This window comes from Brassica rapa, chromosome A06, assembly GCF_000309985.2.
Source record: "Brassica rapa cultivar Chiifu-401-42 chromosome A06, CAAS_Brap_v3.01, whole genome shotgun sequence".
Classification (NCBI taxonomy): Eukaryota; Viridiplantae; Streptophyta; class Magnoliopsida; order Brassicales; family Brassicaceae; genus Brassica; species Brassica rapa.
In genome coordinates, this window is record NC_024800.2 from 25,165,960 (window position 1) to 25,191,465 (window position 25,506).

General features: G+C 36.6%; 3 protein-coding genes across 5 annotated transcripts; 1 reads left to right on the top strand and 2 right to left on the bottom strand.

The window, feature by feature from the left end:
* Positions 1 to 161: 161 nt before the first annotated feature.
* On the top strand, positions 162 to 4,412 carry LOC103875231 (glucose-6-phosphate 1-dehydrogenase 5, cytoplasmic). Of its 3 annotated transcripts, XM_033273089.1 has the most exons (17): positions 162 to 446; positions 668 to 693; positions 724 to 907; positions 987 to 1,072; positions 1,163 to 1,226; positions 1,309 to 1,495; positions 1,586 to 1,743; positions 1,825 to 1,893; positions 1,974 to 2,032; positions 2,128 to 2,164; positions 2,245 to 2,316; positions 2,529 to 2,676; positions 2,859 to 2,954; positions 3,045 to 3,115; positions 3,275 to 3,390; positions 3,482 to 3,527; positions 3,975 to 4,412. In XM_033273089.1, the coding sequence occupies exons 3-17, from the start codon at positions 731 to 733 to the stop codon at positions 4,140 to 4,142; spliced, it is 1,554 nt and encodes a 517-aa protein (XP_033128980.1). In that variant the 5' UTR covers positions 162 to 446; positions 668 to 693; positions 724 to 730; the 3' UTR covers positions 4,143 to 4,412. The 3 variants fall into 3 exon arrangements, with proteins under 3 accessions (XP_033128980.1, XP_009151975.1, XP_033128981.1); XM_009153727.3 differs by having other exon boundaries at positions 668 to 907; XM_033273090.1 differs by having other exon boundaries at positions 668 to 907; positions 3,979 to 4,412.
* A 1,652-nt stretch (positions 4,413 to 6,064) lies between these two features.
* Positions 6,065 to 8,357, bottom strand: LOC103875232 (prohibitin-4, mitochondrial). Its single transcript, XM_009153729.2, has 3 exons — positions 7,942 to 8,357; positions 6,738 to 7,276; positions 6,065 to 6,295 (listed from the first exon to the last, which is right to left on the bottom strand). The coding sequence occupies exons 1-2, from the start codon at positions 8,248 to 8,250 to the stop codon at positions 6,749 to 6,751; spliced, it is 837 nt and encodes a 278-aa protein (XP_009151977.1). The 5' UTR covers positions 8,251 to 8,357; the 3' UTR covers positions 6,065 to 6,295; positions 6,738 to 6,748.
* A 1,398-nt stretch (positions 8,358 to 9,755) lies between these two features.
* Positions 9,756 to 14,197, bottom strand: LOC103875233 (transcription factor GTE8). Its single transcript, XM_009153730.3, has 11 exons — positions 13,808 to 14,197; positions 12,102 to 13,413; positions 11,980 to 12,022; positions 11,810 to 11,872; positions 11,387 to 11,457; positions 11,237 to 11,309; positions 11,006 to 11,086; positions 10,831 to 10,940; positions 10,663 to 10,732; positions 10,427 to 10,569; positions 9,756 to 10,343 (listed from the first exon to the last, which is right to left on the bottom strand). The coding sequence occupies exons 2-11, from the start codon at positions 13,335 to 13,337 to the stop codon at positions 10,071 to 10,073; spliced, it is 2,163 nt and encodes a 720-aa protein (XP_009151978.1). The 5' UTR covers positions 13,338 to 13,413; positions 13,808 to 14,197; the 3' UTR covers positions 9,756 to 10,070.
* Between the last annotated feature and the right edge of the window lie 11,309 nt (positions 14,198 to 25,506).

Genomic DNA, 25,506 nt, shown 5'->3' on the forward strand with positions numbered 1-25,506 from the left:
ATGGTGTAGTGTAATGGCATCGACTATGGCAAAATGAAAAACATGTAGCGTGATGGTATTAGTATTACAAGTTCAAATGAATGAATTAAAAGTAGCATATTATCTTTTTGACTTATCTTTTTCTGATATCTCAAGCATGGATCATGGGATGCGTTGCGTAAGCTCAACCACTACCAGTCTCGATCTCAAAAAATCATTCATTATTCTTTCCATCTAATTAAATCGAGAATACGTATTCCCCTCGTGGTTTTACGTAATTATTATATTTGGTTTGATTAATAACAACGATTCCCTTTTTAATTAATTAGTACTGAGTATTTTAATTATTCTACAGAGCTAACGAACACTACTATTTTATCAAAGCTCATACGGTCTCCCCAAAGTAGGAGTTATTTTGCCTCCTGTCTTCTCTCATCGGCAGCCAGAAAACGTCTTACCGTCGCAGGGTGAGGAGACCGTTTCTCATTTTCTTTCGTCCTGTTGTTGTTTACTTTATTACTCGGTTCGTGTTATATGATCCTTTTGGTTCTGTCTGATCCGACTCATTCAGTTACTCATTATCGTTATCCGTTTTATTTTATTTTATTATTGGGCATTCGCAGTTGTAAACGTTAAGAAAATTATGTTCACATACAAACTCTGATAGACTTGGTTTCAATTTTTTCAGGCTTGTGTGGTGTTCTTCTGTTTGTTGTGTGGTATCTATCTACATTTGACTCGCTCGTGGAAGATGGGTTCTGGCCAATGGCACGTTGAGAAGAGGTCAACTTTGAAGAAGGAATCGTTTCTAAAAGAGTACGGTGCTGCTGTCTCTGAATCACGGAGCCTCTCCATCATCGTGCTCGGTGCCTCTGGTGATCTTGCCAAGAAGAAGACTTTTCCTGCTCTTTTCAATCTCTATCACCAGGTCTTAACTCTAAAAAGATCTTCACTATGTTAAACACAACTTGTTTTATTTTAATGGGTTTTGATTAAATGATGAACAGAGGTTTCTTAATCCGGATGAAGTTCACATATTTGGATACGCAAGGACTAAGAGTTCTGATGAGGAGCTTAGAGATAAGATCCGTCGGTTAGTTGATCCACCTTTTCGTTTTTGTCGCATCTCAGTTGTAGTCTTTCATAGATATCTCTGAGTCAATGCAAAGCTTGTATTATGTAGATATCTTGTTGATGAGAAGAATGCATCTGAGAAAGCTGAAGCTTTGTCCAAGTTTCTACAGCTGGTAGTTGATTACACTACACGGTTTCTGTCTCTCGTTATTTATGTTTACTAAAACACAGAACTTATGTCTTCAAACTTTATAGATCAAGTATGTGAGTGGCCCTTATGATTCTGAAGACGGTTTCAAAAGGTTAGACAAGGCAATCTCAGAGCATGAAATCTCTAAAAAGAGTTCGGAAGGATCTTCCAGGAGATTGTTTTATCTTGCACTCCCGCCGTCTGTATACCCTCCTGTATGCAAGATGATCAAGGCATGTTGCACTAACAAATGTGAGTAGTTACTGTTAAATTGATCAACATTATTAGACACACAAAAGATTAACTCTCATTGGAGTTAAAAAAAAAAAAAAACACTTCCAGCTGATGTTGGTGGATGGACACGGATCGTTGTTGAGAAGCCATTTGGAAAGGACTTGGAATCTGCAGAGCAATTGAGTTCTCAGATTGGAAAACTGTTTGATGAATCGCAGATTTATCGTATTGATCACTATCTTGGAAAGGAACTAGTCCAAAACATGGTAAACACCTGTTTGTAACTAGTCAGTAGTTTAGTTTTTTTCAGACAGACAATGATTGTCTTACACATGCATCATTTGCAGTTGGTCCTCCGGTTTGCCAACCGGTTCTTTCTGCCGCTATGGAACCGCGACAACATTGCTAACGTGCAGGTTAGAGCTTGATCGCTTAATACAGAAACCTTTGTTTAAAGCTTTATAGTCCACATAAACTTTTAGTCTCCTTTTTGCAGATTGTTTTCAGGGAAGATTTTGGAACTGAAGGCCGTGGGGGATATTTTGATGAATACGGGTCATTTTCCATTCAGTGTTACCTTTGAATATGATGTTCATAAGGCCGTGATATCATTGCAAATTTCTAATGAATTGTGTAATTTTCCATTTCAGAATCATTCGTGATATTATTCAAAACCATTTGCTCCAGGCAAAGCCACTTCCATTTGACTGCCTTCCTTTGAGTTCCTTTTTAACTTCATATTATTAAATATGTTTAGTGTAGTGCAGGTTCTTTGCCTAGTTGCCATGGAGAAACCAATCTCTCTTAAACCTGAGCACATCCGGGATGAGAAAGTGAAGGTGATTCCAATTTTCTTGATCATATTTTTTAGTCATTCTTATGATCTCTTTATCTCTAAAACCATATCACTTTCAACTTTGTTGTTCCGTGAAGTCCATTTTTCATTTCCAAATTTATGTAGGAGGTTACTTTACATCCTAGTGGATCAAGTAATCTCCTCATTTGCATTTTTCGGCCATTTAATTGACTGGAATTTCAAAATGAACTTCAGGTTCTTCAATCAGTGATTCCCATAAAGGATGAAGAGGTGGTTCTTGGACAATACGAAGGTTACAGAGACGATCCAACTGTTCCAAACGACTCAAACACTCCAACCTTTGCCACAACAATCCTTCGCATTGACAACGAAAGATGGGAAGGTATACTATTGTCTCCTCTCACTCTTCATCTTGGTCAAGTTTGGAAAGATAATCTAAAAACACGATATGAATAGGGAGAAAAGAATCAAAGATTAGAGATTAGCTCAAAGTTTACAAATCTGAATTCTTTTCTATTACTAGTCATTACTCATTAGTGACTTGTGGAGTGATTTATCATTCAGGTGTTCCATTTATACTGAAGGCCGGAAAGGCAATGGGTTCAAAAAAGGCAGATATTCGCATTCAGTTTAAGGATGTTCCTGGCGACATTTTCAAATGTATGCATCAAAACCAAATCGAACTTTCCCAGATATCAACTTTATGTAATGATACCAAAACTTTTGTTGTTCTAAAATGCTATGCAACAGGTCAAAAGCAAGGGAGGAACGAGTTTGTTATACGCTTGCAACCTTCAGAGGCCATGTACATGAAGCTAACTGTAAGTACATGTTGAACCAACCACAATATACGTGAATATGTGTTAGCCATGAACCCTTTGTTAGCTTGTCATATATATATATATCAAAATGATGAATCATTTTTCTTGTGCAATGATGGATATTCATTTAATATGGAATGTTTTGGCTTTGTTGCGCAGGTGAAGCAACCAGGTCTGGAGATGCAAACCGTGCAGAGTGAACTAGACCTATCGTATAAGCAACGTTACCAAGATGTCTCGATTCCAGAGGCTTACGAGCGCCTCATTCTTGACACGTATGAGTCTAAACTATGTAGTAACAATAGTTCTGAATATCAAAACCGTTATTCATCCCATTTGTTGACGATATTATGAATCTCTCCGCAGAATCAAAGGTGACCAACAACACTTTGTTCGCAGAGACGAGTTGAAGGTAATTTTACTTTCTCCTTCACCACTTCCTAGATAGTAACTTGAGATCATTACCTTTTCTTTCTCAAACACTCTTGTTACGTTAGAAGCGCATGACATGATTTCAAGAAGAGAAAAAGACCAAAATAGCACTAAATCAAGTTTTTGTTTCCAAACTAGCACTCAAGGGCAAAAGTCACAAAAATAGCACTTAAGGGGTGGGGTTTAGGGTTTAGAATTTAGGGTTTAGGGTTTAGAGTTTAGGTTTTAGGGTTTAGAGTTGAGAAGTGAGGTTTTGGGGATAAGATTTCAAATTTTGAAAAATAAAAAAATTTAAATTTTTCAAAAGATAAAATGCTATTTTGGTCATTTTAGTTTTTGAGTGCTATTTTTGTGATATAAAGTTAGAAATGTGCTATTTTGGAGATTTGCCCTTTCAAGAACCCAACTCAAAGTTAATTTCAAACAGGCAGCATGGGAAATCTTCACTCCGCTGCTTCACAGGATAGAGAAGGGAGAAGTGAAATCGATCCCGTACAAACCAGGAAGCCGAGGACCAACAGAAGCAGATCAGCTGCTAGAGAAAGCTGGTTATTTGCAGACCCATGGCTACATGTGGATCCCCCCTACGCTGTAAATTGTATGATCATGGAGATAATGATGATGATGAGTATACACAAAATAAGAGCTTCTCTTCTTCTTTTTTTCTTGCTCAATAAAAATGTCTTGCTGAGCATCTAAGTTCATCTTCTGTATACTAGTGATCTTCACTAGGACATTGTTTATTCCTTGTGTTTTTTTTGTTGTTGTTTTTCTAAACCACATATTCAAAAGAGGCTTTGTTGAATACAGTTTAGGAAAACCATATTCACAAGAGGTTTTGTTGAATATTGTTTTACTTCGAACATTTTATTTCTAACATAGTTTCAGCCTTTCAGGCATTAAAATACCAGATGAGCTCTCGGTGTGAATGGCATCGCTAATTCAAATGATCAGATTTCGGTTGATGAAAGTGTCAATTATTAAGAATATAACTTTGTGATTATGAAAGTGTTGATAACTCCATGAATCTTCTTCTTTTCTTTTTTTTTGTGACGTCCTCCATGAAGCTTATTCAAGTGTCAGTTAGGAACATATTTAGCAAAAAAAAAACATATTTTCACAATATCATTTCGATTAGAGTATCTAATCAATGTATTAGTCCTTTATGTCATTTAGATTTAACAACTATAGCAGTATACAGTAAATAGTAAATATCACTTATTTTCAAACTAAGGTGTAACTCATTGTTATTGCATAAATTATTTTTCATTTGTTATGCACTGATTTGTTTTCATAGAATGATGTTTATGTGGTACATGCTAATTTTTATTTGCTGTTATAATTTTTTTATAGGATTTGTAATATTATTTGCAGATGTTTAATAAATTAATCAATTAATGGATGTAAGAAGCCAATGCCTTAGACTGCTCATGGAACATGTTCGGAAAGAAGAGTAAGAGAGCTTAAACTAAGATTTATATATACACATAAATAAAACATAATTCAAGTACGGGGTCACCACTACTTTATAATATTGCATGAAAAAAAAAAATTGATGTTTCAAAAATAAAAATATCTTAAGGTTCGGTTCCGATTTGATTTTTTACTGTCAGTATATTTTATAAAAGTATATAATATTTATGATGAGATTATAATAATAAATTAATATTGTTTTATTTTTAAGTTTAGATCATTTTATATTTTATATGCACGAAAAAACATATAGAATAGTTTCAAAAAAACATATAGAAATTTTTTTGAACATACATCTGATTTTTCTTGTAAACATATTATCGATCCTATTATCTTTTGGGTATAGTAGTAAATTACATTTATTTATCTCAACTGAAATTAAGTGATTCTAAATAGGCTAATATTATATTAACTTTGTTTGATGCCTTTAATTTGGTTTATGTCTTGGATTCATAATATATTTTCATTAAATTATGTACATTTTGATAAATGTTATTTTAGGAAATAAACATAAAAGTGCTATCAGTTTGGAGTTGTGAGAGCATAAGCTATAAATCTTTTCGAAATTTATACATGTATATTAAATTTTATGACCGAATTGTTAACATATTGTTTTCACTTGTTCATCAGTTTTAAGTCTTTTATAATTTACAGTTCTATTCACACCGGGAGCGTAATTGCTTAAAAAAACTTAATATTAAGTTTTATTAGAAATACATTAAACTTTTATATCATTATATACATTGTCAATGTACACATTTTTCGTTTCAAAATTTTTTTTTAACGCTGATTTATTATTATCATTATATACATTGTTAATGTACACATTTTTCGTTTCAAATTTTTTATTTTAACGCTGATTTATTATGACATTACATTTATGAAAAAGATTACATAAACGATTCGACAACCGATAATACTATATGCCCTATGAAGATCTACGCCTATCTGATCCATATCCAATCAACTCCGATCAACCAGAAAATTTCATGTGAATGTGGAAATTTTTGCGAGAGACAAATCAAAATCATTGACCAAGTTAGATTTGGTGGCTCTCTCAATTATTATGCTTCATTAAAAAAGCCAAATAAATCCAAATGAGGGGGAGGGAACAGTGTTATAAAAAAAAACTTTGCCTCAGATTCAAAACAGAAATAACCTAAAAGGCTCATCAATATAGCAAATAAGTTGTTCTTTTTCACATTGTTCATCAGAAAGAAAGGATAAATTCACAACTCCATCGTTTTCTTGTCACTTGCGCTCTCCTCCCCCCACCTGCAAATAAATCAAAGCCAAAGAAGTTATCTAGACAAATCCTGGAATAAACCTGGAAGATAAAGGAATGACACATAAATACCAAACCAAAAACCGAACCTTGTTATGAACTTAAACAGTGTTCTTACCAAACCATAATAGAACTAAGTTCAACTCAACTGAATAAACTACAACTCATCACACATTATAAAATTCTACTTTATATCCATACCAAAAGTATTATATAATTATATATAATCTAAACTTAACCATGCTTTTCAAGTTTTCTCAAGTTTCCTCTACAAAAAACAGAACGAAACCAAAAACAATCAGATTCGAGTTCGGGTATAGATAATAGAGTTCTTCACAACCAATGCAGGACTCTAAACTCCATAAGGGATTCCACTCCTAAATCCATTATCATTTACTATTCAAAAGAGTAAAGAGTCTAAACGGTGCTTACCAACAGCTTGCTCAACGACCAGCGTTCAGGTTAAAGAGCATGCTTTGTCCACCGGGTAAGTAAGCCACATTCGGAGACCTAGCCAGTGTAGCTGCAACCTCCCTTGAAGCCTCAATCCTCCTGAGCTCGATCAATCCCATTCCTGCTTTAGCAGTTGCATCAGATATCAGCTGAGCAGCTTCACTCTCACCTTCAGCTCTAATAACCGCGGCTCTCCTCTCCTGATCAGCCTTCATCACCACAAACTTGGACCTCTCCGCTTCCTGCTGAGCCACTTGCTTCGCCTCCACCGCCCTCGAGAACTCCATACCGTATGACAAATGCGTGATTGCAACATCGTCGAGCTCAATGTTGAAGTCCCTAGCCCTCTTAGTAAGAGAGTCACGCACAAGTGCTGACACTTGAGGACGCTCGGTGAGGAGCTGGTCAGCATTGAACTGAGCAACCACAGCCTTCAACACCTCGTTTCCAATCGAAGGAAGAACCTTCTCGTCATACTCGAGACCCAATGTTTGGAAAATGGTCGGGAGACGCGTAACCTTCATGGTTGATTAACCAAATCAAAAAGGTTAAATTTTTCCAAAACCCAAATGAATAAACAGAGCATAGATTATAAACTTAGCTAAACAGAGTAAAAAAAATTGAAGCTTTATAATGATAAACTTAAGCTAAATAGAGTTAAAAAAAATTGAAGCTTTATAATGATAAACTTAGCTAAATAGAGTAAAAAAAATTGAAGCTTTATAATGATAAACTTAGCTAAATAGAGTTAAAAAAATTGAAGCTTTATAATGATTAAAAAAATTGAAGCTTTATAATGATAAACTTAGCTAAATAGAGTTAAAAAAAAATTGAAGCTTTATAATGATAAACTTAGCTAAGTAGAGTTAAAAAAATTGAAGCTTTATAATGATAAAACTTAGCTAAATAGAGTTAAAAAAATTGAAGCTTTATAATGATCCTCACACCAAAAGCTACTATACAATAAAGTACAAAATCGAATTTATCCTAAAATCTAAATAAAGGGTAAACCCTAAATTATCCATGAAATCAAAAAAGCTTTAAGCTTTACAACGATTTAAGTATGAAATCAGATTAATCATAAACCCTAGATCTTGTACCCAAAAGGGTAAACCCTAAAAGGCTAAAACTTTCCACGCAATCAAACACAATCAGCTAAATCGAGAGTTTAACAAGAACATACCTCGGGGCGAGAGAGGACACGAAGGGTGAGATTAACCATCTGGAGATCCTTGGTACCGGACACGGAGGAGAAAGTATGGGGCTTCGTGCGGATATCGAAGATGTGAGGTCTCTGGAGAATGGGTATCAGAAAGTGAGTCCCTTCACCGACGGTCTGATCCAACACTCCTCGGAACCGATCGAAGAGAACCGCTCTCTCGCCGCCATCGACGGTGTAGAGCGACGAGGAGAGAACCGTCGCGGACACTCCGAGACCGAAGGCCGCCTTCGCTAAATTTGTGAGGAACGAAACCGCTGCTTGACTTCCCATCTTGCTCCCCAAGGAAAAAAGAAAATTAAGATTGAGAAGAAATGAGAGAGAGAGAGAGAGAGAGAGAGAGAGAGAGACGAAAAGGCTTTGGGTAGGGTTTATGATTTGTTTATGGATGTGAGGGTTTTAACTTTAATAGGGCCAATATAATACAACCGACTGTTTTTAAAGGCTCATTATTAAAGGAAATGAGGCCCAATATGATTCCAGAATATTTATTTGGGATCGAAACAAAATATATGGAAAACACAACTCAAAAGTCTCAAATGATCAAAGTAAACGAAGTGAATTTTCATTCGTAGTTTATTAATTTTAACACATGATAAATAATATGGAGAGATCGACGATATCAACTTAGAGGGCATTGATGCCAAAAAAAACTAGAGGGCATTCCGAGTTTAAAAAAAAGATCAATTAGGGACATTCGAGTATCAATCGGGTTTTGAGTTTTTAGATTTATAAATTTAATCTCATTCCGCCATTCGGATATTATAGAAGTTCAGTTTGTATTCGATTTCAGTTTAGTAACATTTCTAAAAATTGGTTGAATTTAATATAATTTTGGGCTTCGGATCTTAATTAAAATTTTGATTCTAAAATATTGTTTTGGATTTAGTTAGACCTGAAACTAAATAAATATTTAGTGAAACAAAAGATCAAAAATAAAAATTTTGAAATGAAAAATTCTTTTTTTCACAATTTTTTTTGTTCTATTGTAATTTTTGACAAGTAAAGTTAGAGAATAAATACAATGAAATTAGAGAATAAAACTTAAAACTATGTGCAAACACAGCATATTCGATAATTAATCCGAAGCAAAAAATACATCAGACCCAATAAACTCGACCATTTAGAAGAAAAAAGAGCATCACATAGCAAAATATGTGAAATTAAGTATTTGAGTTAATTATTCAAGTATTAATTACTTATTTTACTTTAAGTAATCAATGAAATTTTAGAGTTTTTTTTTTGTACTTATTCGAGATAAAGTTTTGGTTCGGTATGAGTATATTTCTAGAAAAAACTGATTTTTTTCAGATATTCATTTGGTTTGGATTCGGTTGAGAAAAAAGTCATAACCCGAAATACTATAAAACAAATCTCGTTCACTATTTATTTCGGATTCAGTTTGGTTAAAATTAATTTTTATCGGTCTAGACTGGGTTCGCTTTGGGTTTTCAAATTTGGTTTGTTTAGGCACCTATATCAACAATCCAAAACAATGTCGTTAAGAAAATAAATAGTGATTAGATAATGTTGCTAAAATGACTATATTTGTTAATAATAATGTCTTTATGGTATCGTGTGTCTTGAACAATTGCTACATGTTTTGAGATCTCAGCATCGCTTTGCTTGAATTGTTACATGTTTCATAGTTACATTAATGATTTGGTTGATGAGGAAGGCAAAATAATCTTCTAACTCGCTTGTAAAATTTAGCCGATCCAGAAATGGTTACTGATCTCTGGTGGTTTCACACCCACATTAGAAAAGACTCGCTACTAATCATTTCAAAGGGAGTCATCTAATAGACCAAATGTAAACAACATAAGATTCTTACACAAACAATGGTCTTACCTTTTTTTTCCTTTTTTTAAAAATAAAATATGATACACAAACACAAAGGACTCTCTATAAAGTTTTAATCGTTTGCTTCGTGTTCTACATATTCACACCACCACTCGTCTTTTGAGAGATATCCATTCCATAGCTCATAAAACAATGAGCCATAGTGTTGACCTTTTCTCATAAGGCATCCATGTCTTGTGTGTCTGTGTACCAGCCCTGGCTATAGTTTCATACATGTTTACACTTATTTTTCAATCGATTTCACCTTCTTCCACGTCTGTGGCTAGTTTTGGAACAGTAGGAGGGGCCTCGGGCTCATCTTCATCATCATCTTGTTTCATATACAGTCCGAGTTGCTCAAGAGGGTTCATTCCTCCGAGGTTGAAACTTCCAAGGGCGTCTAAAGTTCTCTCGGGGCTGATTTCATCTACTGAGCTAAGCAGTTGCTCCGGCACACTTGATCTAAGCATCTCTAGGTCCTCGAGGAACCGCGAGTTCTCGTTGATCTCTACAGTTTTCTCCATCTGCACCAGAGTCAAACATATGGTTGAACATTTTATTGACTCTTCTCAGAGTTTGTGATCCTGTAATGCGTTATGTAATGTACCTTCAATAAAGCTTGGCGAGCGGCTTCTCTTTCAACTTCTCTCTGCCGCTTAGACTCAGCAGCGGCTTCTGCAGCGGCCTCTGCTTCGGCTTGGCGACGAGCATTTTCAGCTGCCTCTGCCTCAGCTTGTAGCCGTGCTCTCTCTGGCAACACAAAATAGAAATTTTCCAGTTAGAACATAAAACTAAAAAACTTGGTTTCCGTTAGAAGGATCAGGTGACTTTTATATAAACAACCTTTCTTCTTCTTCAGTTCGAGTTCTTCTCTTTCCTTACGAAGCTTTTCCGGGTCGCCCTTATTACTATTCTGCTCTCATGCAAGATCATTTTAGTCCCAGGATCAAAAGAAACTCTTCAACCAAGTTCAAATAAAGATTAGGCTAAAGTGAGGAGAAGTAGACAGACCTGTGGAAGTGTTTTCTCGCGTGCTTTTAGAATGATATCTGCAAACTTGTTCTTCAACAGCGCAGCTCTATATTTCTTCTCAGATGAAACCGGATTCTCCAATGTATTTCCTAAAAGCATTAAGTCTGTGAGATACTCACTCCATGACCCAACTAAATAAAACTCTGCATCTCACCATCAGGCTGACCATCTGTTTCATCAGAACTAGGCTTTTGCTGAGTTGAAATATCCATTTGCTCCGGAGCACCATTAGATTCTGTAATAAATACACCAAAGATGTAAACTGTAAGAAAAAAAAACAGTAATTTTGCAACCAGCCGCAATCACCAACATCTATTACATTTCTTTACTGCAACACAAACAAAAAACCTCAAGCTTATGATTTCCAAAGATTTTAAATACTCACCACTTCCATTAAGAAGATCATCGATCCTCGTGTCTTCATCTCTTTGAGCCTCGGAATTTGTAGTTTCAGGTATCTGGAAATGTTATCAGTTGGGTGGTTTAGATTCATAACAAATTACACACCTTGAAAAGCTAATATTGTAAATTATACCTTGGAACCACCCTCTTGGATGATTGGTTTAGCGTCATCAGATTGATCTTCAGAGCTCCCAGACTCAGAATCTGAAAAGCAACACCCAAATCAGTAACATACAGAACTTGTTATAAGCAACTGATGCTACAGAAACCTACCAAACTCCCTATTTTATGCAAGAAGAGATTCTAGGTTCTACAAAAAATTTCAACTAAGCTGGTCAATCCACAACCACCATAGAATCTAATGAGATCTAATAAAAATATAAAACTTGATAGCAACAAAAACGAAAAGGCTACAAATATCATGTTATTAACATAGGAGTGGAGGCACACTGTGTAAAGGTTCTGATACAAACATGAGTCAGTGATATGTTATGCCATCCATAGAAAACCTAGAACAAGCAAGTTTTCTGAAGGAGTTGAATGGATTATGACTAACCACTGGAGCTCCTTGAGATAGGAGGTTCGTTTCCACCGACATACTCATCAGCCATTTCATTTCCTAGAAAGGCACACATAAGCAGAGCAAAGGTAAAAAAAACGGTGGATACAATGATCACTGCAAGTATAAATCCAGAACATAATTTGTAAACAGATTCTGAGTTTCACCTCGTTGCAGCAACGAACTGCTCGGTCCTGATCCTTTGGGAAGCTGCAACAAAAGAAATTTGATCCTTCTCAGTAAATTTTGAGCTTAAAAAATTTGTTCCAGCAGGTGAGACGACAGTTACCTCTATTTCACAAGGTTCAACGTTCGACTGCTTCGCTTCTTTATCTTGGATGTGTTCATCCAGAAGCTTTTTAAGACTGAACAGTACTTCATCACTGAGAACATCGATGTCTATCTCGATCTCATCTTCCGCAATTTCTCCTCCATTTGAACTGTGCTTCTTCAAGAAGTCAATGATCTGCGCAGGAAGTTCCTCCAGTAGTGACTCGAGTTGTCTCCCCAATCTATGCCTCTCCTCTGCTGTCATCACAAGTGCCTTCACTGGCTCAGGAACACTCTCTCTAACAGGTGAAGAAGCCATCTTTCTCTTCTTCGCCGGAGGAACAAATACAGCAGCTCTCTTCTCTTCACGAGGCTCCACTGTGACTGCAGGCAGAGTCACTGGTAGTTTCTTTTCGATAGCTTTCCACCTTGCTTCGAACAGTTTACTTAGGATATCCCCCATGATGTGAACATCATGCCCTGGAGGGTTATACGTCATCGCGTTTGTAAATGTAAGCCTCACATCAGCAGCAAACTCATGTGGGCTTGAGTATACACCAGACGCTAAGTTCTTCTTTATCGTCCCCAAGTCCATGGGATGCTTGATGATAGTGAGATAGTCCGGTATGTTAAGCTTCACCACATCAACCGGCGCCTGAAAAACCCAAGAATGCGGATGGGACCAAAGCTTTTTCAGCAACGTGTCGCATTGCTTCATCAGTATCACGTTAGAAGCGCTGGGAATAGACTCTTTGGAGGAAGACTCAAACTTCCCCGAGGAGCCACGGTTCCATCCACGAGAAGCCGCCCCAGGCTGGTGCCGAACATTCTTTCCCGGTCCCATTGCAAAATCAGATGGCCTCTTCGAACTGCTGACACGTGATGATGGCTTCTGAGAAGAGTTGAAACCCATCCTAGCACTAGTAGACGACACAGATGGTGTGTTCAACCTCTGCAACTCAGCATTCTTAAGAACTATCTTAGTCTGCTCTAGCTCCAGTTTAAGCCGATGAATCAAATCTTTCCTCTCGGACTGCGACATGTTATACAGAGAAATGACTTGTCTCTGGACACCGTAAGGATCTTCATCATCAGGACTCAACTTAACACACTTTCGTGCAGGAGTGCTTGAGTTGTCAGAAGCAGTAACCTCGGTATCAATCTGCGCAGAGCTTCCAGAGCCCTCTGATTCATCAGGCGCTGCCTCGAAAGTGTTCCGATAATACCCTCCTGGGAACGCAGCACTTTCAACCATCTCTTTTGGCAAGAAAGAACTTCAACAAATATATATAACCCTTCCTCGCTTCTAAAATTCACAATTTGCAACAGACCTGCATCACATATCAACAGAAACTAATACTTACCCCTCAAAAAAAACTCACAGAGACAGTTCCTATTCCCATTTCAACAGATTAGGTACAAACATTTGCTCAAAATTACGACAGCGGCAACAAACTTGTCATGACACAAACAAAAAGATCTAAACACTGCTAATTAACCAGAACACGTCTAGGCGGCTGCCTAATCAATAATCACTTTAGGTACTGCCTAGCAATTTCTCGAACATTGCATGCTGAAACAAAAATAAATATGTTTTGCTAACCCAATTTCACTTTATATAGTTATAGGAACCCTAGGCTGATTCCAAATCGAATGAAACCTTCTTTTCCAGCTCTAATCATTCAATTTAGCAAAAACCCATAACCAAAACAGATTGAATGTTACCATTAGCAGCTCCTAATAGCTGAATCGTCACAAGCCCTCCTCCACGGATATCAACTTCAAATCAAACCAAGACAAGAACTTGAAACCTCAATCAACCTCAGATGCGAGCTCTCCACGAAGGAACCAATCAAAGGGAAGCAATTATTCCCAAAAAGGGGGGAAATTTACAGAAACCCTAGAACCAAAATCGCCCTCAAACAAAACGCGTCACGAAGCAGAAGAAGAAGAAGACTGAAACAACAAACCCTAGAATCTCGAATCGACTTACGGAAACAAACCCAGAAGCTCTCGAGATCGAATCGTCGGCGATGTATAAAAATATCAGAGAGCTTTTCGCGTGAGAGAAAAATAAGGCTAAAGACAGAACCCAAGTCGGGGAGGATCGAACAAAAGCTTCCCAATTTGTCTGATCGGACGGACTGTATCGATTGTTGTAATAGCCGCCAGATCTATATCCAACGGTCGATATGATTATTGTCTGCCGTGAGTTAACGTTTACTTAACGTGGTTTTCCTTTTAAGTGTCCTACGTGGCCATCTTTTTAACGGTAGAAATTCAGCGTCCACGCGCGTCTGACGTTATTAACGGTAATCATTGACTTTTTTTTAATAGCGGTCAAGTGGTCATGTGAGTTTGCGTGTTGATTTAAATCACTGTCCCTCTCTAGAAGCCACTGGTGAGTTCACTACGCTAGAAGAAAACGGAAAGGAGTTTGTTTCTTCAATAACGAAACAACATGAAGTCTATTGTTGGAAAAAGTAAATGACATGTATCATGTATGTCATGTTTCCTCAGATAGTCTATTGATTTGTGTACCGTTTTTGGTTGGTCGAATAAATTTCTAGGATGTGGCTCGAGTGTTTCCAGTTTCACTTGTAGATATATCACACGTGACCCTGTAGTGACATTACAGTGTCACGTGTTAGATTATATTTTGGGTTGACCTAAATAGCGCTAGAGTGTTTCTCATAGACTTGGTGGCTCCAAAGTATTTTTCACAATTTCATAAGAACAATGTTAAAAAGAGTTTCCCTTAAAATCCTTCTTACATTGGACCCAAGACCATTGCGGGTAAGGAACTCGGTTGGACTGCAAACAAAACAAATAACTGGGCTAAGCCTGTATCCATCTGATAAAAAATAAGCCCAACTTAGGATATATGTTAGTATTATATAAATTTGATTCTTCAAAATTGCTACATAACCTGATCACAACACTTTTTTAATGAAAAAAATAAGATTGTTATATATGTTAAAATCTATCTATAAATATTTATTATAATTATCCAAAATAAATCATTTGATAGTAGTTTTCCTTTCTAAAATCATAACCAAAAATTGTAGAAAGTGGGGGAGTAAGAAAGTTGAAAAAGAATAACAAACTTATATGAATGAATTTTTTCCTATTTTATGAAACGAGAAATATTTTAGTTTTAATAAAAATTGATATTTCATATTATTATTAATAAAATTAATTTGCTTATAACTAAGGAAAATACAACGCATGGTTGTGTACATCATTTTCTTTTTGAAAATTTTGGAATTGGGTTACGTGAAGAAAATATTTTGGAAATATGAAGTTCACCCAACCAATATCTTATTGTGGAAGATTGTAACAAAAACAATGAGAGGTTCTTAGGTTCACCCCTTGGTGAATTTAAAAGTTCAACCAACCAATAGAATTTAGTTATTTTAGATTCAATATCTTAAAAAAAAAAAACCATATAACAAGAATTTGTGAAATTATATTATGTTTCTAAAATAAATAAAAAATAATAGAAATTATCATTTTTTCAAATATTATTAAACTAGTCAGCAAAATACTAAACTTTAAACCCTAAATTTTAAATATTAAATCCTAAACCCTTAGATAAATCTTAAATCCTTGGGCAAATCCTAAACTCTAAACCATTAATGTTAAACCTAAACCAAACTCTAAACCCTTAATCTAAAACCCTAAACCCTTACGGTTTAGGATTAAAGGTAGATTAAGGGTTTAGAGTTTATAATTAAGGGTCTAGGGTTTAGGATTTTCCAAGAGTTCAAGGTTTATGGTTTAGGGTTTAGTGTTTAGAATTTAGGGTTTAGGGTTTAGTATTAGGGTTTAGGATTGAGGGTTTTGGGTTTAAGGTTTAGGATTTGCCCAAGGGTTCAGGATTTATCCAAAGATTTAGGGTTTAGTGTTTATGGTTTAAGGTTTAGGATTTAATATTTTACTAACTGGTTTAACAATATTAAAAAAAAGCTTTTTATGGTAATTACTATTAATTTTTTTATTTTAAAAATATAATATAATTTCATAATTTTTATTATTTGGTTTTCTTTTTTAAAAGATATTAAATCTAAAATAACTAAATCCTATTGGTTGAGTGAACCTATAGGTTCACCTAGGAGGTGAACCTAAGAATTTCTAAAAAACAATAGTCTCTAAGCACACATCTGAGAAAGCACTTAGTCAGAGAACACAAACTACTAGTGTTAAGCCTTTAGTCAAAAAAAAAAAAACAACTACAAGTGTGGAACAACAATTTCCTCAAATAACCCGTGAAATTTTTTAATTTTAAAATTATGAAGATTTTGCTTAACTGGAATATAGAAAAAACGATTTTATCTAAGTTTATCTGATAATCAAAAGTAATGTGACAAAAAAGCTTATTTCATGATCAAACTAGTCCTAACATGCCAGCCTCGTGAGCTACAATGTCTACAAGCGTGTAATGTAAGTCGTGTGATCGAGCCTCTTAAAGCTCAAAGTAAAAGAAGTGAAAGTTGTTCGAAGTGATTCAATAGCATCGAGTTCTGGTTCAAGTGCTAGCCATTGCTTGGAGGGATTTATGTTTTGTACCAACTGCTGGCAGTCCGATTCAAAAAGAACCTGCTTAAAACCGCGGCCACTGAGCTCCTCCATACCCCAGACTAGACCCTCCGCTTCGCGTGGATTGGTGAGGAAGAGTTGATGGGTTTCCACTGCCCCCGCATTATCTCAGTATCTCCATCGAACATGGTGAATCCCAAGCCCACTTCAGTATCTTGTAATGTCCATGACACATCAAACTGGAATCTCCATCTTTCCCTCATATCTTGGCCATCTACTTCATTCTCCTTCGCTGCACTACCCTCCGCGTCCAAAATAATCTCCAGTAGGATTTGTGCTAGCTTTCATGCTTCAGCTTCATGACATACAAGTTGTAGAGTATCCATCGGCGATGTGTACTTTTTGTTAAAGTATTTCTCGTTATGTGCTTTCCATAGATACCATATCAATCAAGGAAACACCTCGTTCCGTGCTTTCCATAAATACCATATCAACCAAGGAAACATCGATGTTCTCTTTTCCAAGCTAGGATCTTTTTGCATCTGTAATAGCATATCAAAGTTAACAAAAATTGAAGAGCACGGGAAAGACCCCGGATTGATACCGGATAAAAGAAGTCCTTCTTTTATTCAATCAATCAATAGCTTTAGGAAAATACCTCAAGCTTTTGTTCTTAAGATCACAATCAACTTACACGGTTTTATCTAATGACATAAGCTATATTTATATAGCAACCAAAAACCTAATCCTAGTAGATAAACACACATTATATCAAGATCATTATCTAAACAAATCATAATCCAACTAGGAATCAAATAACTTGTTGGTTAAAGTTTCTTCAAGTTCAAGCTAACTCCAACAATAATTATAACTCCGAATGGTAACAACGGATTGAGCGGTACGAGACAATCGAGGTTGTACAATTATAAAAATATATAGATATATGATATATAGATATTTTTGTTAGTGTTAACATCGGTGCGGGACGGTGCGGATCGTAACATTCGGAGCCTATATATACCAAAATTTGATCATTTATATATAAAAAATAGATCAAATATAAGTATATACCAAAATTGATCATGTGTTCGATATCAAGTTCAAGATAATAGTTTATAAGTAAATTATATTTTAGTTGTAGGAGCGGATTTCGAATTGATTGGGTCTAATAGTTATTTGATGATGCTTATATGCTGGCGTATCTGTGGTGATGGGACGTCGAGATTATGGTCCAGGTCCAACCAAATGCTGGACGAACGAGAGACCTCCATCTATTATACCACTATCGAAAGCGACTGTAAACGTGGAGCCTCTCACGCCAATGGAACCCTACTTCAACCACAAAAATAGTACTACAAGTTACTCACTACAAGAAAACAGCGGTATTCTGACGGACGTTCCGACGGAAAATGAATTCCTCGGAATATACCGAGGAATTTCCGAGGCAATTCCGAGGAAACACAAAATTTGGCTTCCTCGGAATTTCCTCGGAATATTCCGACGGAATTCCGAGGAAAATTCATCTCGTCGGAATATTCCGACGGAATACCGAGGAAACTAGTATTCCTCGGAAAAAACCGATGAATTCCGAGGAAATATTATAGACGTTAGAGAGCCGTTGGAGAGCCGTTGGGGGATTTTAAAAATTCCGAGGAAATTCCGACGAACTAGCCGTTTGCATCGGAATTCCGTCGGAATTTCCTCGGACTGTCGGCAGGATTTCAACTATAAATACAAGCACCCCTCTTCCTCTTCATTCACTCCATATCTTCATCCTCCCTCTCACTTTCTTTACACACGAATTTGATTCATAAAAAACATGTCTTCTTCAAATTATTTTCGTTCTTGGATCGATCGACCTCATTTGGATCCGAACACGAGATTGCTTACGGAAGAATACCAACAAGGTATAACCGAATTCATGGGGTTAGTTCACCGACAACCGGAAGCAAAAACAGGTATGTTAAGATGTCCTTGCTCTAATTGTAAAAATAAAAAAGTTATTAAACAATGGGATGTTTGGACTCATCTATATTTGAGTGGGTTTACACGAAGTTACAAAATTTGGTATCATCATGGAGAAACTGATTATGAACATGGTAGTACTAGCGAACCTCAGCCAGCGGTTAGATTAGAAGATCCAATTAGAACGGATGTAGATTACGGTGTAGGTACTGAGCAGATGGTAAATGATCATTTTAGAGGGGAAGATTTACCCAATGCCGAAGCTAGGAGATTTTATGATATGTTGGATGCTGGAAAGCAACCATTGTACGAAGGTTGCAGAGATGGTCATTCAGCTTTATCATCTGCTACAAGATTGATGGGCATTAAGACGGATTATAATTTGGCTGAAGACTGTGTGGATGCGATTGCTGATTATGTAAAAGGTATTCTACCCGAAGATAATGTAGCTCCTGGCTCATACTACGAGGTTCAGAAACTCGTAGCTGGTCTTGGTTTATCGTATCAGGTAATAGATGTATGCAGAGACAACTGCATGATTTATTGGAGGGCGGATGAACAGCGGGTTTCATGCAAATTTTGTGGGAAGCCTCGTTATAAAGATACGAGTGGAAGAGTTCCAGTACCATATAAAAGGATGTGGTATTTGCCTTTGACGGAAAGGTTGCAGAGGCTGTATCTGTCTGAACGCACAGCGCAACCAATGAGATGGCATGCGGAGCACTCAACAGATGGTGAGATCAGACATCCTTCAGATGCAAAAGCGTGGAAGCATTTCCAATCAAAGTATCCCGACTTTGCGTATGAGAGAAGAAATGTCTACCTTGGATTATGTACTGATGGTTTCAGCCCGTTTGGCAAGAGTGGAAGACAGTATTCTCTATGGCCAGTCATTCTTACACCATACAACCTACCCCCAAACTTGTGCTTGCGACGAGAGTTTTTGTTTCTCTCGATTCTCGTTCCCGGACCAGAGCATCCTAAGAGATCACTTGATGTGTTTCTTCAGCCACTAATATATGAGTTGCAACAACTATGGGCTCAAGGTGCTGAAACATACGATGTTTCGTGTAAAGAAAACTTTCAAATGCGGGCAGTACTAATGTGGACAATAAGTGATTTTCCAGCATATGGTATGTTATCTGGATGGACAACGCATGGAAGGCTATCATGTCCATATTGTCAAGATAACACTGATGCTTTCCAACTAAAACACGGAAGGAAAACGTGTTGGTTTGACTGTCACAGGAGATTTCTACCACCAGATCATCCATATCGTAGAAGTAGGAATTTGTTTACGAAGAACAAGAGGGTGTTTGACAGTCCACCTCCGGAAATTCGTGGGAAAGATTTGAAGACACAACTTAGAGATTTTGGTGCAGAAAGGACGCCAGACGTCGGTGGACATGAGCATTTTCCGGTAGATGGTGTTGGAAACCTACATAACTGGCACAAAAAAAGTATTTTTTGGGATCTGCCATACTGGGAGGATCATCTACTAAGGCATAATTTAGATGTCATGCATATCGAGAAGAACTTTTTTGACAATCTCATGAACACGATCCTTAATGTTCAAGGTAAAACAAAGGATAATTTGAAGTCAAGACTCGATTTAGTCGATATATGTGATCGTTCAGAACTTCATGTTGATGAGAGTGGTAGGGCTCCTTTTCCCATATACCGACTTGATGCAGCGGGAAAGGATGCGTTCTTTGATTGGATTTCAAACGATGTGGAATTTCCAGACGGTTACGCATCTAATTTGCGTAACTGTATCGACAGAAAGGAAGGAAAGTTTACTGGCTTGAAAAGCCATGATTGCCATGTAATGATGCAGCGCCTCCTTCCGTTTGCCTTCAAGGAACTATTACCACGAAATGTTCATGAAGCAATTGCAGGGATAAGTGGTTTCTTCCGCGATTTATGCACAAGATCAGTGACTCTTGAAGGTATTGAAAATTTGAAGACTAACATAGCTGTGATTCAGTGCAACCTTGAGAAGATATTTCCTCCCTCATTTTTTGATGTTATGGAGCATCTTGTTATTCACCTGGTAAGAGAATTGGAACTTGGTGGTCCTGTGCAGTATAGATGGATGTATCTGTATGAGCGGTATATGTTCCATTTGAAGAAGATGGTGAAAAATTTAAGTAGGGTGGAAGGGTCTATAGTCGCACAGATGATCAATGAAGAAACTTCAAACTTTGCCGAGTACTACTTTCCAGCAGAAGTTCAGACCAAAAACAGAAGACCTGCTCGGCATGATGATAGAGGCGAACGGGCAACATATCATTGGAAGGTTCCAGACATTTTCACAGACGTTGGACGACTTAGCGGAAAACCAAAGGACCGTCGACTTACTGATCAGGAGCGCAGTCATTTGCAAACATATTTACTCACCAACTGCGAAGATGTTCTTCAATATGAAAGGATTTTCATGGCAGAAAAGCGGTTAGAATATAGATACGCCACAGATGACGAACTAGAAGAAATGAAGCAGAGAGAATTTGGTGGATGGATGTTTACTTATGTGAGTGATGGTTTGGCCAGAGGTGAAACATTTGACGATTGGATACGCGAGATGGTCGTTGGACCAAACTTTGTTGTGAAGTCATATCCGAGATTTTGTACTCGAGGATATGCATTCACAACTCAGAAGAGAAGACGTTCGAGTACGACTTACGATGCTGGTGTTTGTTCTGCATCAGGAGATGATGTATACTACGGACACATAAATGAGATTTTGGAAATCAAGTATTTGGGCATGGTTGGATTGCGCTGTACTGTTTTCTATTGTGACTGGCACGACAACACTCCAGATCGAGGTGTGAGAACAGATGCATTTGGTGTTACATCAGTAAATTCAAGACGGAAGCTGCAATATTATGATCCTTTCATTCTTGCTTCTCAGGCCGATCAGGTTTGTTATATCAAGTACCCCCGGGTAAGGAACAGAGATGATCCATGGGTTACTGTTACAAGACTCAACCCGAGAGGCCGAGTTCAGGGAAGTTCTGAGCTGGAAGACCCACTACAACCAAGCACATCCGGCAACTTAAGTGCAGCAGAAGATTTAGGTGGAGTTGGCCTTGTAGTCGATTTAACCGACTTCGGAGAAGAAGCCGCCGTTCACGTAGAGGATGAACCAGTGATTGGAGAGTTTCACCAAGATCCAGATTCAGATTCATCTGGTGATGACGACTCGGAAACAGACTAGCGTCGACCTTTTTTTTTTTTTTTTTTTTAAAGGAAAATTCCGAGGAAATTCCGAGGACAAATAGGTTTTCCTCGGAATTTCCTCGGAATAGATCTTCTCGATTGAAAACCCAAAGTTCCTCGGAATTTCCTCGGAATTTTCCGAGGGAATTCCGAGGAACTCTTTATGTTCGTCGGAATTTCCTCGGAAAATTCCGAGGAAATTCCGAGGAATTGGGGATTTGATTATAGATTCTTTTTCCTCGGAATCTCCTCGGTATATTCCGAGGAAATGCCGACGAACATAAGGATCTCCTCGGAATCTCCTCGGTATATTCCGAGGAAATTCCGAGGAACTTGGGGTTTTAAATTGAAAACAACGTTTTACGGATTGAATAACACGTATATAACCTTCATTAAGTGTCATAACCAGATTATGATGTTTGGAACTATGAACTTTGGTGTTTTATCCAATAACAAACACTTTTTACGATTACATGAACGAAAACCACACAACATAAGAGAAACACTTATACACTTTAATAAACGGTAAAGGGAATACTTACAATTATTTTTGAAATTGTGTTATTTCATGGTTTATGATCATCTATACAAAGAATCCTCAATGGTATGCATTATAATTGTATAAGAAATGAAATACGGCGAAAATAATCGATGTTTTAAAACCCCAAACCCTGGTTCCTCAGAAATTCCTCGGAGATTACCGAGGGTATTCCGAGGAATCCTTGTTCGTCGGAATATTTTCATTTAACCGGGTTAACCTAGCCGCCAAATATTTCGGGAAAATTGAATCAAAGAATTCCGAGGAAATTCCGACGGAAATATAAAATATTTCCGAGGAAATTCCGACGGATAGTTTCCGTCGGACCCCTCATAATATTAGGGCGAGCCCGATCTTCTTCCCCATTTCTCTCTTTCTCTCCGCGCCGCACAGCCTCTCCTCTCGCGATTTCCGGCGACTCCACCGTTCTCTCTCGCGTTTTTCCGGCGAATCTCCCCTAATCCTCCCCCATAATCATGTAAGAACCCTATCCCACTCTTTTAGGTTAGATTTGTATGGTTTTTAAGTAGATTTGATGATTTTGGAATGAGATTTATAGATTTTGTTAGGGTGAATGGTAGATTTGTGTAAAATCGAGTTTGATTATGTATTTCACTTGATTTGAATTTTTTTTTTAGTTTTTATTAATTTTGTGGTTATAAAAATCGAATTTGAAATTATATATATATATTGAAAACGTTTTTTGTATATAAAATCTATTTTTTGCATTTTAAATTCATTTATATATTTATTAAACATTTTTAAAATCTATAAAACTTTTTTTAAGATTAAAAATCATTTATATAATATTTAAAAACATTTTTTTGTGGTTATAAAACGTTTTATGTATTTTATATGTAAAATATAAATTTCTATATTTATTAAACATTTTTAATATTATGAAAACTATTTTTGTAATTATTTAACATTTTAAACATTTTTAAAACTATTTTTCGTTATTATTATGTTTTTGGGATTTATTTAAACTATTTTTAAAATTTTTAAACTATTTTTTATTTATTAAAACTTTTTTTATTAATTATTAAACTATTTATATTTTTGTGATTAAAAACTATAATTTTGAAATATGTTTTTTTTTTTAATTTACAGGTCTAATGATGATCAGATCCGGCCTCGCCAGCGTCGTAGCCGGGGTGGTATGGGGAGCCAGTCTCGGGGTTCTTCCAGCCATGTTCAGGATTCCGTTTCGCCCCACAGCTCATACCATACATCTCCCTCTCCATTACTCGCTCCTGCTGCTCCCGCTCCCGCTGCTGCACCCGCTCCTGGTCCCGCTGCTGCACCCGGTCCTCCGGGAGTGATGAGCGTTGCGGAGTTGGTTCGACAGCCCGGTCGTGACCATCTTCCCTATCTCACTGAGTATCCACATGGACATGGTCAAACATGGTAATTTAAACTTTTATTTTTTATCCTTAAAATTTGATTGATTATTAATAATTTGTTCTTTTTATTAGGTTCAACCGATCCGGGAACGGGATCAGCGCATGGATCAACCGTATGATGTACTCTGCCCTCGACAAGGGACATCCGACTTTCACTCACTTTCCCGTCGAGAAGCAGCATCTGTGGTTTCGTCAGTTTGCGGTAAGTATTCAAAATTTTTACTTATATTTTTTATTTATTAAAACTATTTTTTGTGATTATTAAACTATTTTCTATATTTATTAAACATTTTAAATATTTTAAAAACTATTTTTTTAATTATTAAACTATTTTTTATTTATTAAAACTTTTTTTTTGGTAATTATTAAACTATTTTCTATATTTATTAAACTATTTTTTATTTATTAAAACTATTTTTGTAATTATTAAACTATTTATATTTTTGTGCTTAAAAACTATTTTTAAACTATTTCAGCAAGAATTCAACTGGAATTCCGATGATACGCTCTCTATCTATAACCATTTTGTCCATAAAGTTATGGACAACTATGGGAAGCAGATGTACGAGTGGAAGAAGAAGTGGGAAGCAAACAAGGTAGTTTTTAATTTATTAACAATTTTTAATTTATTAAACTATTTTTTAAATTATTAAACTTTGTTTTTTTTAAATTAAAAGGTCCCAAAGTCGATGAACGACACGGTATGGAAGGAGTTGTGTGAGCATTGGGATAAGGAAGAGACGAAAGAAACTTCTTCCACCAACTCCAACAACCGCAGGAGCGACCGTAAAGGGAAGGGCATCTACAAGCATAACTTGGGTGCCCAATCTATTGCCACTCTCGCGGATCGCATGGTAAGTTCAACCGCTCTTTCTTTAATTATTTAAGTTTCAGAATTTTATTTTTTATGCATTTTTTCAAATTTCTAATGTTTGTTTAATTTATTTTTTTTTCAAGGCGGAAGAAAATGAGGGCGAGCCGGTTGATGATCTCGCCCTAATGAAAAGGGCGTATACCAACAAGAAGACCGGTCAGATTGATGATGGTCTTGTGAGGGACGTGGTCGACCTGGTCCAAACTCAGGTGTACGACGAAGTGTCTCAGCTTCAAACCGATGATGACGATTCGACGGCTTCGACCAACTTGTCCCGGGTTCGAATCAACGAAATCGTTGAATCGGTAAGTTTTTTTTTTAAAGTTCAATTTATTTATTTCTTGATTTTTATTTTATCATCAATTTATATTATCTAAATTTGGCTTTTTATATTTCAGTCGGTTCCAAAGAAGAAGGGACGTATGGTCGGTTTGGGTCGTCGCTCCCGGTCGGCTGCTCCTTCTTCTGCACCACCGCCATATGTTGATCCGGAAGTTCTTACGGCTCAGCTGAAGGACAAGGATGATCGGATATCTGCGTTGGAGACCCAGATGGCAGCTCAACAGGCGGGCTATGAGACCCAGAAAAGGCTCAACGAGCAGATGATGGAGATGATGAAGAGGATGTACCCGAACGAGGTGTTCCCGAACATCCAAGACCCGTAGTTTTTTTTTTTTTTACCAAAAACTCTGAATGTTTTATTTAACTTTGAATATTATCTACTATGTTTTATTTAATGTTTTATTCAATTTTAATTTTAATTTTAAATTTTAAAATTAAATTTAAAAAATTTAAATTTTTTTAAAAAAAATAAATTTTTTCGAAATTCCGAGGGAATGTAGTTCCTCGGAAAATTCCGAGGAACTTTCTTCCCTCGGAATATTCC